Raw genomic sequence first — 17,161 nt, forward strand, 5'->3', positions numbered from 1 at the left:
TTTTTAAAAAGTCTGGCTCAATGGCAGAGTGATCAGCCAGTGTATTGTTTTGTTAATTATGGACAGTTAATTAAGGCAGACTTTTGACTTAATTTCACGATGTTCGAAAGTATTGAACTCCAGACTTTACATGTATTTGTGCTGAGAGAATGTCCTTTTGTTGCTCGTATTTAAACGTATATTTTGTTTGAAGTAAATACGTTTATACTGCATATCTGTTGTTTTTAAAAAATTATTTATTATAATTCGTGGAAAATAAAATAAAATAAAAGCCGTGAAAATTAATTAGGCGCAAATATTAAGCATTTCACACTTGGTTTGAAACAAAATTAAAATAAATAAAACAAGATAAAAATACAGGAATATAAAAACCATCAACGTACCATGAAGAGAGGAATGGATGGCGTATCATCGTAGTGTTGACCGTTTGAGGCCCGTTCTGGAATATGGAAGGCAAGTCTTCCTCGTCACTGTACCCATCATCTTGCATAAGCTGGCTCACGAGATCTGTAAAGGAGAATTTGGCATGAGAAAAATTAGTTAATTTATCACCAAGACATCCTAATCTTAAAAATGATTACGAGGGGGAAACTATATTTTGAATTTTAACACCTTGGGATGATGACAAAACAAACAACCACCACCACCACCACCACCACCACCACCACCTATTCCACTTTTAAACCTTCAATTGGGTTATAGGGATGCTTTGCCTTTTACAAAAAGCATTTCAAAGTCCACATTTAGTTGTTCTAAGATATTTAAGACAACGGAACCACAGTGTGGATGGAACATTGAGAAAAATGCCTTAGGGGGCAAGGAGATTAATTAATTGTTAGAATAACTCAACTGATAATTACCCCAATTAGTAATGTCAGGATCGATTGTTTAGACAGCTCCTTGTTTTTCCAGCATCTCTCTGTACTTTCCTCTGTGTGCTTCCATTTCCTGTACTATTTTATTAACGGCCAGTTGCTTGATGTCATGGTGTGCATGCGCTAGACACCTGGAGCACACCAGCGCCGGAGTGGCTCACAGGGCGAAGAGCCCAGCCAATATGAGGACCGCAGTGACGTCACATGCTGGAGGTTACAAAGCCCAACCGCCACCCATGCTGTGCCAGTCTGGGGAGAAAGCGTGGGTGTAGCCAATTACCAGAGTTTACAGCCTGAGTGAGTCTGGAAAGTTGAGCAATGTGGAGAGTACAGCCGGTGGGAGTGTATCCTCTGTGCTGACCAGCTTGTCTCGCACCTGACAAAATCCAGCTGTCATGGAGGACACTGAAACATCCTGTGGCGCCTCAAGTTGAAGAAAGGCTGACGCTCACATAGTCTTCCTTCTCCCTCCCACCCCCAACCCTTTCATGTCTCATAATATATTTTGTGAGCGTCTGTATCAGCAAGGATAGTCAAGTAGGTGAAGCAGTCTTTGTGTCTAGTTTAAACAGGTACTGCCAGTTCTTATTTTCACATCTTACAATTGTATTGTGTACCCTCCTCCATGGTTAATAAAACCATTATTTTTTTTTATTGATTTGCTGTTGCATTTTGGGTCACGAGTGCACCTCCAGTGTTGGAAATTGTTGTTGGGGAGAAAATAAGCATGCCAAAACCTTGCCTCAAATCAAATTGAAAATGCTCACGGTTCACATGCGCATCAAATTGGCTCTCGCTCCAAGATTATCCAACAAAGTTTATCTCGAGAGAGACCATGTCTAGTTCCTTAGGACAAGGCGGAATCTCAATTACCTGTTCACTGAAGGTAATTAGTGAGCCAGTTGGGGTTTTCCTGACAATCCAATAGAAACATGATTCTTTCGAGATTTCCTGCTCCGAAGAGGATTAGTATCCAAATCCTTAATGCTGTGGGCTTCAACACAATTTGCACTCACAAACCTTTGGTTGCTAATCCATTTTCACATTGACCAAATCACCTGAACGAGAACATGTTTGTAATATGGAACAAACATGGTGTCACATAGAAGGCTCTCATGTGTCCAACAAGGACAGACAAGCAGCTTCCAAATAAATAAATCGCCATATTATGAAGTTGTCTCATCCCGAGTAGGATCACCGACTCTCTCTCACACACACACACACACACACACACACACACACACACACACACACACACACACACACACACGCACGCACACACACACACACACACACACACACACACGCACACACACACACACCCACACACACACACACACACACACACACACTTCATGATACCTGCTGAAAAAAAAGCGTTTGGGTTCGCAAGCATCATGAATAAATTTAATTAAATTAATTAAAACTCAAATGCCACCTCCACTGCTTTCATTGTTGACTAGAAAAAAAAATCCCCATAAAATAATTTTTAAAAAAAGGTTCAAAGCCTAACCTTTACCTTGTTATATGTCAAACATTTGGGCAATGCAAGAACTTTGGGTGGAAAATTATTTGGAACATAATACTCAAACCGAAAGCACCTTCACTCTGTCGCTGCCGGTCAACTATTTGAGCATTTGGAAAGACACGGCCTAGTTTTTCCATCAGCGCCTCCAGGCTGCCCTGCAGAAGAGGACGCACTGACGAGTGAAGTGGGGTTCCAGAAGAGCTGGCCGCACGCTGGGATGTTGGCACAATGGCATCCATGCCACAGCGAAAATCTCTGGCTGATACTATGATGGAGGAGACGTCCAGGACCAGCTTCTCACTCGTACCGTAGACTTGCGGGTAGCGCCGGCGGAGAGCGCAGAGTGCCGCCTCTGTGCACAACGCCTTTATGTCTGCTCCACAATACCCTGGAACAACCAGTGCAGATAACAACAGGTTTACAATATTCCTCCAACTCCTCACTGGTAGCTTAGCTTTGCCATTTACTCTATTAACTGGTTCGAAAAAAAGGAAAAACACCAAAAATGCAAGGTAAAACAGACTAACCAACGCATTTCTCTGCAATCTCATCCATGAAAGCCTCTGACAAACGCGGTTTCCAATCCTGTGTATGGATTTGGAGAATGCGCTTCCGTGCCTGAATAACCCCCCACCCAACAACAAAAAATATTAAATAAGATAATATCACATGTAAATCATAATATTTTTCTTCTGAGGAGACCGTTATTGCCTATAAGGTCAAAATGTACTACGTGTCACGGTCAACATCATCACTTTACGTTGAATTCCCGTTTCTACCAATACACACTCCAAGAAATTGCTCATTTGAGGGGAGACATCGACGAACCAATAAGAGAAGGGTACCCTGCCAGTACGTGTTACTAACTGGAGAGGCCATTTTCAAAATATGTCTTTGGCTGCTTGAAAGTTCCTATAACCAACAGTGGAAGGGCAATGAAGTTATATAAATGAATAAAGGCTATACAAAGAACCTTGATAGTCACATGAGAATATGGGACTTTTGAAATGATTGTCATCTCTCCCAGAATACTCGGCACACATCGGCAGAAACACATAGGAACAGCGATGTCCGGACACCCTGAATATATATCGTGTGCGCGAGATAAGGATTGTTACGTAAATAAAATGGTTCACCAAGCTTCGAAAAGAAGCCAAAAATACTTGGAAAAGCACAAGAAAAAGGGGTGTGCCGCTGCACAAGATAAAGGGGTGTGCCGCTGCACAACAAAAGATTTGGAGAACTTTCTCAGGGCTGTGAGGGCTGAGATCTTGCAGCTGAACTGACTGTAAAAATTCCGGACAATGTGGACCGGTGAAAGGCCCAAATTCTGAGCATGGCAGGCTTGGGTAGTTATTTATTGGTTGTTGGCAATTGGGAAGACGATGCTGCGAGTCATTACCAACAAAGTAATGGTTACCAACTCTTCGACAAAGCTTGTGTTCACGACGTGGAAATACAAAAACTTATTTCAGCCATTATTTACATGAGAGATGGATGCATCAGGCAGACTTCCATGAGGGAAACAACGTATCTGGCTCGAGTGGTTCTTAACAGCGATGGGAAGGACGTATCTAGGGCTTGTGCATGCACAGGGTAAGTTTAAAATGATATTTGCAATTAATCATGCTGGGGGAGGGGCGGAGTGGGAGCTGTGACAGCCGTTACGAATATATTAAATTATTTGTTTGGCTCAATGACCAGAGAAATTATACTAGATTTTTGCATCGATTGCGAAATGGAGAAGTGTGTATCTGTTTTATCCACTGCCGCCACTCGCTTATATCAATAGGAAATGGTGGGAACTCGACACATCTCATCCACAGATATTCCTCGCATTTCCTCTATTTCCGTGAGTCTGATTTGCATCCAGGAACAATTTTAGAGTGGTGAACCACTCTGAAATTTCCACCCTTTCATTTAAATGATGAAAATTATGTTAGAAAGAATATTTCCTTCGATTTCTCCTTTACAATGGCAGGTCAAAAGTGCCCACGCTAGCAGAAGTGAGTCAGCGTAAACGCGCGCACACCGAGTGCGTGAAAGGCCTCATTAGCATTCATACGTATTTGTGAAAGTCCCGTACTGTACAAGCATGAGGTTTTTTAAGCTGTAAGATAGCGAGAGGCTTATAGCTGATGTAGGGTTTGTTTCAACAATGAGCACCCACATTTTTAATAATACCCCAGAGTTTCTTAAACTCCTACAAGTACTGAACCACCATTGAGGTTGTTTTTTACTTCTTCGTCTTCTTCTTCTTCCTGCACTCCGAATTTCTGAAATGTGCTGGCTGGGACTTTCGGAATAAGAATTAGCATCACTAATGGGAATACAATATATACGGGGTTGACAATTTTTTTGACTTTGACCTAATTTTTAAGGTCATTAACTAATTATAGACATTTTAACATTTTTCACAATAACTCGACTCGGGTTTGTCCGATCAGAACAAAATTGCTCGCTCCAGATAGCTTAGAGTAAGGCACATTTACGCTTAATTTACATCATACCCTCTGGGATAAAGGTCAAGGTAAAATGCGTCGAAGAAGGAAATATTTTTAAATAATACATAAATAAAAACGAGTTTTTGTCATCTCTCAATTTTGGCAATGTGGAAGGCATCTCAAAGACTGACCTTCCAAGATGTTCTTGCATTATAATAGTGGACCTACACAGAAGCTGTGCATCTGATATTTGAGTATGCCTGGTGTTGGCTTAATGGCTAGAGTGGTGAGCTTGGGATCCGAGCGTCCCGAGTTCAAATCCTGCTTGTCTGGATCATGAATTAATACCAGGTGGGGTTGAATCAGCCAGTCATCCTTCTGAGGTCGGCAAAATGAGTGCCAGCTTGCTGGTATCCTGTGTCGGAGTGGCGACCTGTCCAGGATTGTGCCCAATAACCAAGAAGACTGCTTAAGCAGCACCAACGCTCTGCACAGAGTATGGTCCCAATGGATGGATGGATGGATATTGGATTGGTGTCCTTGACCTACTTTTTTCAGATTGTGACCCAATTAACAAAAAAACATCTTTTTGATTACAACTTGAATAATTTTCCTTCGATTTTCATGATGTTGAGTTTTATGGATACATTATGGATGTGAACACGTTTTCTTAATTTACACTCGATCCCTAAATATTGAAGGTCAAGGTCGTATGGTGGTCCAAAAAAAAATTGCATCATTGGATCATGGTCCAAGGGTAAGTCATGGGCAATTGCCAAGGGAAAGCCTCCCCCAGCCAGGGGAGGATTACCCTTTGTGATCTCAGATATATTTGTTGTTTTTTCAGGCAACAAAGGTATAGATGGTTAGCATCAGCAAAGCACCTACAATTAAATAAGGAGTCAACATTCTACCCTGATTCAGTTGGTTTAAATCACTATTTCGATAAATCACGATTATGCACCTGCACATCAGGAAGACCAAAATGAAACTCTCGATCGAAACGCCCAGGTCTTCGCAGAGCAGGATCAATAGAATCCAGCCTGTTGGTTGCACCAATGACTACAATTTCCCCACGGTTATCCAAGCCATCCATCAAAGCTAGAAGCGTGGACACGATTGAGCTGCAAAAAATATTTTTAAAATACTGAACGTTTGTGGAATGATAATAATCAAAAATGGCCAAATCACACATGGAGTAAAGATTGGCAAAAAGAGCTATGTTGAGCAAGATCTTAATCACAAACACTGAAATACTTTTTGACTCGGGCTCGGAAGCAGTCGATCATATTCTCATCACACCCGGCCTTACCTGTGTATCTGATCTTGTCGACTTGAACGCACTGGAGCAAGACCATCAACTTCGTCAAAAAATATGATGGAAGGCCTGGTCAGAAAAGCCTGCAAGGGAATGTGTAAGGATACAAACAAAGATTTTTTTCTTTTTAAATTCTGACCCAAGGCTCATGAGTTTAAATTCATTACATAAAACAAATGAATGTCATCACAGGTTCAAGATGCAACCAAAGAAAAATAGGACCACAGGACCTGTAGCTTATCTGGGCCCTGGCCTAATGTTGCAAGTCAAATTTGGTAGGATTCTTACTGGTGGGTCTGGAGAAGAAGATTTTTGAAGGAATTTACGCAATTTTCACAAAAATTTATGAAGTCGGCCATTTTGACACACTTCCGGTCATGTGATCAGCATGGCCTCTGCAATTTAACATCAGCACTCTATCCTAATGTTGTAACCTAAATTTAGAAGCATTTTGACTGGTGGGTCTGGAGAAGAAGATTTTTGAAGGAATTTATGTGATTTTCCCAAAAATTGACCAAGTCAACCATTTTGACACGCTTCTCGTCACGTGGTCGGCACAACCTCCGCCATTTAACATCCCTACCCTGGCCTAATGTTGTAACCCAAATTTGGTTGCATTCTGACTGGTGGGTCTGGAGAAGAAGATTTTTGAAGAAATTTGCTAAGGCAGCCATTTTGATCTACTTAACGTCATGTGACCACAACGAGCTTTGCAATTCCTGTTACCAGTCATGAGAGGAACGTTGCTGCCAAATTTCAGCCAGATTGGCACAGCGGTTTGGCCGGAGAAGTCGAAAAATGAGACTACGGACGGACAGTGTATGATGGCAATACCATATCTGGAATATAAATTCCAGATAAGCTAAAACTAAGGAAGAAGAGTTTCACCTGATCAAAAAGGAGGCGAAGCTGTCTCTCCGACTCGCCAACCCACTTGCTTAGGCAGTCAGCTCCTTTACGCATGTAGAAGGCAACCCTCCGCTCACCAATGCTGCACTCATTGGCCAACGCCCTTGCCACCAAGGTCTTACCCGTGCCTGGAGGTCCATAAAACAGGCAACCTCTGCCAAAAAAAAATTTTTTTTTTAAATTACAAAAATATTAAACTTATTGAAAAGAAAACTGATTGTCATGATCAACAAGATCTAATGGTTGACCCAAACCCAACAATTTATGCATAACAAGCAGATTGCAGTCTAATGTAGTTTATCAAAAAATAACAAAAGCTTCATGTTGTCATCAATATACAGTACGTATTTGCCCTGATGACGAATGATCCTGCCTAGGTTTTATATCGTGGTAAAACTACTTAAAGCATGCAGTACCAGGAGGCTGCACACTAAAGTAGCTATGTCTATCTGTTTCACTTCTTAATTCCAATGTATTTAAGACTTACTTCACCTTTGCTGTAGATTTTACCCATTACAGCTTCCTTGTGTTTATTTCTGTCATGAAGTTCATGGCAGCCTGAGCCTGGTTGGTGGGGCTTACAGTGTCATGCTGCAAATTCTGCTGCCGCGCGCACACTCATCAACTCGTGTGCATTTGTTGCATCTTAAATATAAAGCTGAGTTTGTCTGTGGGTCACAAGTGCTACCCATTCTACAGGCCACACCTTCACCTCTCTCCCCCAGTGTTACAAGCACTGCCCATTAGCCAGGTCAAGTCTTTCCCAACAGTCACCGAGAAATCGCTGCCATCTTTTTTGCTCCGCATAGCTCTGATGGTTCAAAGGCCTCTGATGTACATTTGAAGACTGAACAACAGGTCTTCTATAATTAAATAAAGATACCGGTTTTGAGGAAGCAAAAGTACATTTTGATTACAACTCAAATGAGGTAATGCATGGTTTGTTTGCAGCGATCGTAGCAGCGGTCTAATATACACTGCCCAATAAAGGTACGTTAATTTGCATAATTGAAAGGAAATGGTGGTCTTTCATTAAAAAAAACTTTTGGCTTTCGCCCGACTTTTCAAGACATAAACAAAGTGATGGATATGCAATTCACATTTTATGTGAAGCAAAATAAACGTTAAAATTGGCTTGGTCGTGGAATGCCTGCGTCCATAATTAATTTGTCACGAGGCCGCCGATGAAATTCCCGAGAGATATTTATTTTGTACATGTACATTTTAAAGAAGTTATGTATACGTACACTTTAAAGTTATACGAAATGTACACGCCCACTTTCGTACACTCAACATCACATCTGAGTTTATGTACATTTTAAAACTGAACAAGGTAAGTTTTCTTGACAATTAATAGTCAAGATTAATATTTGAAGTCTTCATTTAAAAAAAAAAAAAAAACTGTCCTTTTGTCAGGTTTTGTATGTACTGTATGTTGCCAATATGTCCAGGGTGTATTCAGTTACCAAGCAGCTAGCTAGTGCTTGCCAAGCCAGCCATTCTTTATCAATGTGTACGAATGGAGTGCTTGCTTGAGTGCTTAAGCCACTTGGTGAGCACTCCACAATAAACTTGACAACTGAATACACCCCTGATTCATTACTTGGCTCATGACGACGAGGATAAACATCTATACCTTGACTTCTTCTGGCCATATTGATGAATTAGTCCCTGAAGAGGCAGATTTCAACATGACACATGGAAACTTAGAGGTTGGTAGGAAATGAAAGCGCGTTTTATTGTAATTATTTATTTTCCCCTAACGTGCTGAAAAACCCTGTGAAAATTCCTTTGTGGGAGGGAGGGGAAGGATGGAGATAGGAGGAGGGAGGGGAAGTGGTGTTGTGGGAGGAAGCAGTGGAAGGGGTGGGATGGGATGAGGGATCCAGCGTTGCCTGGCAATGATGGGTACCCCTGCTAGTGCTTTATATAAAGTACTATGAGACCCTGACATTCGCGGGGGGGATAAGTTCCTGTAAAATGCCACGAATGTCGAATCTGCGAATGCCATGGCATTGTTTCAATGGGGAAAAGGGGAATAGGTTCCCGGCGGTTCGCGATTCACAAGGGAAAATCAAAAATCCTGTGAAAAACCGCAAATATGCCCACGAAAACGCGGAAAGGCGAAGCACAGGGCCACAAATGTAGAAGCAGGTCACATTTTATGAACCGCGAATACACGGGTTCCGCAAATAGTGGAACCGCAAACGTCAGGGTCAGACAGTAATGCACAGTATTCAGCAATCTAAGCTGTACAGTATTTTTTGGCCGATAAGTCGATGTGGTGTACAACTAATCAATCAAATTGGTTAATTTGCCCATTTTTATTTCTTTCATTCATAGATAAGTTGATTAGGAGTCTAAAACGAAGCAAAATCAACGATGGTAGCTAGAAAAAACTGTCAGAGCAATAGAGGTGTTAATACCTCTCAGACACTCAATGCATCGCTGTCTATAATACTTCCAGGATCATGAATATTAATGAGCTGTTTTGTGCATATTATTTGAATTGCTTTGTCGGACAACCTTTCAGATAAATGAGGAATGTAAATAGTTTTACAACAAATTTATCATATAGAGGTACAGTATTTAAAACAAGCTAAACAATCATTATCAGCACTGGATCATTGCACACATTGTGCCAGTCTCGAACACATTTCTCACTGACACCGAATTTCCTTTGCGCACCCATTTTCCCCGACATTTTCCTCGGTGAACTTAACAACTTCCGGCTTAAAAGCTGTCATGTACGACTTGTGTGACTTCACGGGAGGCATTTTGAGATGATGTTTTTAGAATGGAGACATGATTAGGATTGAAAAAGATGGTTCAAACATAATTGGCGAGTACATGCTCATTATTGATTGGATAAATTTGCATGGGTCAACGAGTGGATTAACATTTAACCGCTCACCCAATGGTTTGATGAAAACACGACCAACAAAACCGAGGATTTCTGAAATGCGTTTCAAATTAACAATTATACGATTTATTTCAGAAAATATCACATTTTGCAAAAAAAATTCATTAATGCAATTCAATGTCTTAAATCATAGACAAGTCGATTCTGAGTACAAGTCGAGGTTCAGACTTCTGAGAAAAAGTATTAACTTATACGCTGAAAAATACGGTATTTTGTATGCTTTGCAATGTCAAAATGTACACTGAACAAAAATATAAACGCACCAAGCGCAAAAATATAAACGCACCAAGCGATTGTTACTATTTTACCTCGAACTCATTAATACTAAATCTTCACAACAATTTGGTTATAGAATCCATGACAATTGAGCATTAAATTTCAAAGACTTCCTTGAGAATTCTGGCGACAGTCTTTGCGCTACAACAGCCGACACAACCGAGGTGTCACTGTCAGAGTTCACACAGTCAGTAGCGGGTGTGTCCACCGTTGGCGTCGCGCAGAGCGGTGCATCTCCAGCGCATGGACATCACCAGATTATCGATGGTGGCCTGAGGGATGTTTTCCCATTCCTCCTGGAGAGCCACACGGAGCTGGCGGACGTTCTCTGGGACTGCGTAACGTTGTCGTACGCGTCGATCAAGAACGTCCCAAAGGTGCTCGATGGGCGACATGTCGAGAGAATATGGAGGCCAGTCGAGGACATCAATGTCCTCCTCACCGAGGAAGTCCATGCAGATCCTGGCAACATGGGGGCGAGCATTGTCGTGCTGAAACGTCACATGGTGAAGGCGCACAAACGGCACGACGATGGGTCTGAGTATCTCGTCCTGTACCGCTGCCCGTTCAAGTTGCCTTCAATGAAATGAAGCCGAGTGCGCTCTCCATGGCATATGCCTGCCCACACCATAACACTGGCACCACCGTGTGACGCCCGACGAAGGACATTGGCGTCAGTGTAGCGCTCCCCAGCCCGACGCCAGACGCGGAGTCTGCCATCAGCCCGATACAGCTGGAACCGCGACTCATCGATGAACAGCACTCTCCTCCATCGTGCGAGGGTCCAGCGCAAGTGAACATTGGCCCAGTTCAGTCGGGTCTGACGCCGGACTGCAGTGAGGTCGAGTCCCCGGTGTGGTCGGCGGGCTCGGAGGTTGGCCTCCCTCAAGCGGTTACGCACCGTCTGGGCTGAAATGCGCCTGTTATGCAGCCCGACAGTCTTATCGGCAGTCCTCGTGGCCGGTCGGAGTCGATCCCGGAGATGTTGCAGCCTCATGTGACGATCTTGACCGGCGGTGGTCACACGTGGTCGCCGGGCATGTGGGTGGTTCACGGTGCTTCCAGTCTCTCTGAGGCGCGTTCTCAGGCGGCTAATGGTGGAGTGGTGGACATTGAAGTGTGCTGCAACGGCCCGTACTGACGTCCCAGCATTCAGCATGCCAATGGCGCGCTCCCTCAAGATTTGTGACATCTGTGGCATGTTGACATTTGGCACCAGTCCACATTTTGGGGAGGCCTTTTATAGGGCAAGCTATAGGGAGTGTTTGTGTCCTGGTCACGCTCACTGACCATCACTCTGTCAAGCCCCATGGTGCTCATGGGAAGGATTACTCAACGTGTGAGTCCACACACTCAGAGTGGTCAATTTCAATGGGAACATCTGTCTTGAGCAAAACAAAGGAACCATTGCTCAAACATATCATCGGTTTGACCATTTTCCCATAATGGCAATCTTGACTTAGATATTTAGGTTGGTGCGTTTATATTTTTGTTCAGTATAATTACTGTATTTTCCGGCATATAAACCACTGCCGTGTATTAACCGCACCCATATTTTCCACCCTCGAAAAAAAATATAAAAACTTTTGCGGTTATATTCACCGCACCCATGTTTTTAACCCTCAAAATAATTTTTATTTATTTTCCGATCTTGATCTAAATACATTTGTACATTAACTTTGTAAGGAACAAAGTGACGGAGGTATCAACATGCTTACTCCCATGTCCGCTTAATTTTGTCTAACAGTCTTATTCTCATTTTCAAGGATACCAAGAAGTTTTTATTTTTCTTATTTTTTAATATTATAAAGAGGATTTTTTTTGTAACTAGAAAAAGGAAGAAAAGGGATTTATACTGGTATCATACATATTTCTTGTGGATTTGAGGTCCTGAAAAGGGATTTATACTGGTATCATACATATTTCTTGTGGATTTGAGGCCCTGAAAAGGGCCGTTTGGGTTTGAAGAAGCTTCTCGGCTAAACCCAAGGAAATCCTCATCGATGCTTTCCTCGTCGAAGACGGCACGCAACTCCTTGTCAGAGTGAGGGTAGAGCAAGTCCTCATCGCTGTCCACGTTGTCACCATAATTTGCAGCCACCTCTTCCTATATGATGTCGTCCTCTGTGCTGTCCATGTTTTGGAGATGCAGCATTTCAGAAATGAACGCTTGATGATGTCCGACAGCATCTCCTCCCACACCTTGACGAACCAACCACAGATCATCGGAAGGCCAACCTTTCTCATCCTCCCGCTCTTGCTGTAGGTCTTCTCCCCACTCATTACCCAGTCAGACCAGCAGCGACGTAGCCCGTCCTTGAACGACTTGTTGATGGACACATTGAGGGGTTGCAGGAGCGATGCCATCCGACTGGGATGATGATGAGATCAGTGTTGGTCTGACGGAGCAGTGCTGTGGTATTGTCAGTCTTGTGACAACTGAACACATCCAGGACGAGCATGCTCCGTTGTCGGGAGAGACCGCCATCCGGCCTACAACTCCAGACCGTGCGCACCCAGTCCTGGACCAGTCCGTAGAAATTATGTATGTGAATTTTCACTCACGTGGGTCATAGGGTGGTTCGATGAACGCCGGTAGTGTCCCAGTCTACATAATGCTCAGCCAACGTAGCGACGGGAGTAATGATGAAAGTTCAACCAAGATGCATGTGGATAATGCTCCTCGGAATCCGGGTTAAAAATCCCGGTGGGAAATGTCACAAAATGTTGATTTTCAACTGATGAAAATACCAAGTCTGGGAAATAGGAAAATTATTCTGTGGTGGTTCTCACGAGATGCAGCTCATGTTCCTCGAAACATGGGTTGAATACAAAGGCAGGAAAAGTAATAAAGTTAATCTGGTCGACGTAATTAATCCACGGGAAGCAAGTTAGGAACCGCTGATAGAAACGAGGGAAAACGAAGAGAATCAAAGTAAGCCAAAAGAACGGAGCCGCACTGGTGCTTCTTAAAGCTTCACTGTCCCATGGCTCCTCGCTCTCATGCGATTCATATTCTTCCTTTTAAAATCTATTTCCTGCCCTCGTATGGAAAAGTACTCGAGGTTTATTGGCTGTTCGGAGTTTTAAACCACGCGCCGCTATCCAGCATTTGTTAGCATAGCGTCAGCATGTAAGGAACAAGCTTGGTGGATTCATTCTGCCTGCACCGGATGTTCATGTAAAAAACGATGCATGTAAAAAGATAGCCACCACTACAAGTCCCTCATCTATTCACCCCCTTGTGCTGCGCACAAACAATGATGCCAGCTGGAAACTTGTCTTTGGGAAGTGCCTTCCTCTTCAATACGACATGGCAGTGTTGTTTCACAGCAGTGTCTTCCTCTTGCCATGCAAGCTTATTTGAGATGGGTGCTCCGTTATTGGATTCCAGTTTTTGTGAATAATTCTTCTTTTGATGTGGGACCAGGTGTTCTACTTCTTCTTTTGTGTTTAATAGCATTTTTAGAGCCGTGCGCCTCTATATACATCACGCACCTAAACTCGGGGTGTCTCCGGACATTTTCGAGTGCGTCTTATTTAAATTTCCACACACGGTTAATAAAAGGCTGGACAAAGTTTTCGCATGAACCAATTTTCAAGATTTAAATGGTGGAATTAAGCTCAACAGCAGTTGCAACAACTACAAAAGTGTTCATCGATCTATAATTCCAATCTCTGTATGTCTGCGACCGCTGTTTCTCGACAACCACCAGTCCGATCTAATTGAAACTTGCTAGGAATATTGCCGGGGCCCTGTGGATGTGCCTTTTCAAGGTTTGATATTAATCGGACAAGCGGTTCCCAAGTTACGGCCATTTATTTGCCAACCAATGACAGGACACGGTGCTATGATGTCACGATTGAAGTCACAATTCTTCTTTTTTTTTTTGCATGATTGACGTCACAATTATTCTTCTTCTTCGTTTGATATGATGTCACAATTGACACTGGGGACCTGAGTATGTGCCTTTTCAAGATTTGATATCGTTCTTCTTAATCCGTTTCAGCTGTTTCCCAAGTTATGGCCATTTATGATATGGTTGGTCCGATCCAAATGAAACAATGCCCCAATCCAGTCGTTGTTTTTCGAAAGCGAAGCTACGAAACTGCGCGTCGTGCACGCGCAATGGAATCGGACGAAACACGAGCTGCTTGCTTGACACGCGACGCTACGCGCGTGACAAGGTGTCGTGCAGCTGTAACGAACAAAGCACGAGCTGCTCGCTTGGCAAACAGCACTGGACGCGAGGCAAGGCGTCGTGCAGAAGAGACAGACGAAGCACGAGCTGCTCGCTTGACACGCGACGCTACGCACGTGACAAGGCGTCGTGCAGCTGAAACGAACGAAGCACGAGCTGCTCGCTTGGCAGACAACACTGGACGCGTGACAAGGCGTCGTGCAGAAGAAACGGACGAAGCACGAGCTGCGTCATACACCTACGGGCATGCACTAGTTGAATATAATCGAAATTCAGCGTTGATTTTTAAGACTGATTTTTTTTTTTCTATACCCATGTATTAGCCGCACCCCCAACTTTTACCTCTTTTTCCAAATAAAAAAGTGCGGTTTATACTCAGGAAAATATGGTAAGCAATAATTTAGGGTTGTCAAGTTTATTAACCAACTCAAATGCTTTGCAAGATGAACCGATTCATCTATAAAATGAGACTACACTGCATCTTATAAAGTATCAAATAACCATAAAAAGAAGAGACAATGTGCTCTTTAGAAGGACATTCCAAGACAACTTGCTTCATGGCAAATTAACTTGGAAGTGTAGCATCATGAAAACAACACTACCAACAAAACCCACGAAGGGAGAGCCGTTGTGGGTAAAGCAGAATAATCATCTGTTACATCATTTAAGATGATAATAAAAAACAGCAGATTAAATGGAAATCCCATATTAAAGTATATTTTTCAAACACCAGCATCAGGAAACTTGCATAAATCAAAAATGGAAAAGACAACTCACCTTGGAGGTCGAATCTTAAACTTTTCAAAGACCTCAGCATAAAGCAGAGGAAACACAACCATCTCCTTGAGTGACTGAATGTGATGACTGAGGCCCCCCACAGAATCAAACTTTACCTACATGATGAAAGAACCATTGCCAATATTAAAGTTAGCAAAACATTAACAGCATTAAAAAACAAACAAAACAAATCAAAGTTAGAAGCATTTCCCTTTTTGAGCACATCAGAAGGAACCTACACTGGTGTCAATGTTCATTGGATCAACATCAGCCAAGCTTGCCCCAACCTTCGCCCTTTCTCTGAATATGCCACTGGCAAGGTCCTCAGGCTTCAAATTCAAGGGCAGGCACCTACAGGGACCAAGGAAGGAAGGAAGGCAGGAAGGAAAGGTGTTTAAAAATTAAAATACACTCTGCAGCAACAGATAAAGCACAAGTTTACCACACAATGAAATGCATTTCTTTTCTTCATACAAGCGAGGCATGGAAGGGCAAGGAACAACTGACAGTGGGACAAACAACAAGGGCATCAACAAAAAGGAAAGAGGAGAAAAAGGAGGGGAGGAAACTGAAAATAGAAAGTTGGGTGAAAAAAGGTTCATGGGAGAAATAAAGATCAGGCGACATAATTGGAGATGACAAGAGATTGTGGTGCACTGCTTGTGTTGAAGTCGTGGAGGAAAGAGTGAGGAAGAACAGCCTCTGAGAAGAGGTTCCATAGATGGGAGACGTGAGCAATGAGAGTTGAGGTGTGCAGTCGGTCTGGATTTTGGAGGCCACCTGCCTGCGATGTGAGAGCAACAGACCTTGTGCTTTGGGCTCATCACAGGAGATTGCTGCATTTTGTGGAATCTAAAGCTCTTGATATTATTGCAGAGACAGATTTAATGCTGGGGCACCAAAGCAACAGTGTGCCAGTGACCTATGGACAAAGGCATTGTGGACTGTGAGTAGCTCTGATTTTCTTAGGAAAGACTTGGATCGACGGAGAATGTCCCATCTGTGGCTGCCTTTGGAGGCCAACTTAGCGATGTGGTTAGCCCAATAAAGGTCATAGCTGATGGTGAGGCCTTGAGGTACAACAGACTGAACCTCTTCCAGTATACAGTGCAGATAGAAAGTCTACACCCACTGTCTAAATTTTCACCCTTTGTTGCTTTATATCCTGGAATAAAATTGCATTAAATCAGGCTTTTTCCACGTTTATTTATTTAAAAACATCGTAGCCCACAACTTCCAAGTGAAAAACGAATTCGACAAATTTCAGAAAATTAATTAAAAATACAAAACTAGAATATCTTGGTTGGAGAAGAGTCCACCCCTCTTATAATAGCAATTATAAATTATTTCAGAATAAAATCAGCTGTTCCTGTATGTTTCCTCTGTTGGGGAGTGCAAATCACAGCAAAGATTCAACCACAAGTATCAAGGAGCTTTCAAAAGACCTCCGGGATAAAGTTGTGGAAAGGCACAGATCAGGGGATGGTGTAAAAATATTTCAAAGGCCTTGAATATCCATTGGAGCATAGTCAAGAAAATAAATAAGTGGAAGGCGTATGTTTACACCAAGACCCTACCTAGATCAGACCGCCACTCCAAACTAGATAACCAAGCAAGGAGACTGAGCAGAGAGGCCACCAAGAGGCCAATGGCAACTATGGAAGAGCTAAATGCCTTTATGGCAAAAACTGGTCACTGTGTGCTTGTGATAACAATATCCCAAGCACTCCACAAGTCTGGCCTGTTCGGTACGGTGGCAAGAAGGAAGCCATTACTCAAAAAATGTCCACCATGAGTTCCATTTTAGGTATGCAAAAAAAACACTCCAGAGATTCTGAAGCCATGTGGCAAAAGGTTTTGTGGTCTGACGAAACCAGGATGGAACTTTTTGACCTAAATGCAAAACAAT

General features: G+C 42.8%; 1 protein-coding gene across 18 annotated transcripts in view; it reads right to left on the reverse strand.

The window, feature by feature from the left end:
* The window catches only part of LOC147026056 (ATPase family AAA domain-containing protein 2-like), a 138,367-nt gene that overhangs the window by 46,950 nt on the left and 74,256 nt on the right, over positions 1–17,161 (reverse strand). For all 18 annotated transcript variants that reach the window (XM_085881078.1, XM_085881063.1, XM_085881070.1 and 15 more), the window contains 8 exons: positions 15,492–15,603; positions 15,253–15,368; positions 7,054–7,228; positions 6,160–6,248; positions 5,812–5,971; positions 2,931–3,021; positions 2,477–2,791; positions 384–507 (listed from right to left, as the gene is read on the reverse strand). In XM_085881078.1, the coding sequence (XP_085737204.1) occupies positions 384–507; positions 2,477–2,791; positions 2,931–3,021; positions 5,812–5,971; positions 6,160–6,248; positions 7,054–7,228; positions 15,253–15,368; positions 15,492–15,603 (1,182 nt within the window). The remainder of the gene's footprint in view (positions 1–383; positions 508–2,476; positions 2,792–2,930; positions 3,022–5,811; positions 5,972–6,159; positions 6,249–7,053; positions 7,229–15,252; positions 15,369–15,491; positions 15,604–17,161) is intronic.

This window comes from Eptatretus burgeri, chromosome 5, assembly GCF_056783735.1.
Source record: "Eptatretus burgeri isolate ZD-2024b chromosome 5, Ebu_testis_v1, whole genome shotgun sequence".
Classification (NCBI taxonomy): Eukaryota; Metazoa; Chordata; class Myxini; order Myxiniformes; family Myxinidae; genus Eptatretus; species Eptatretus burgeri.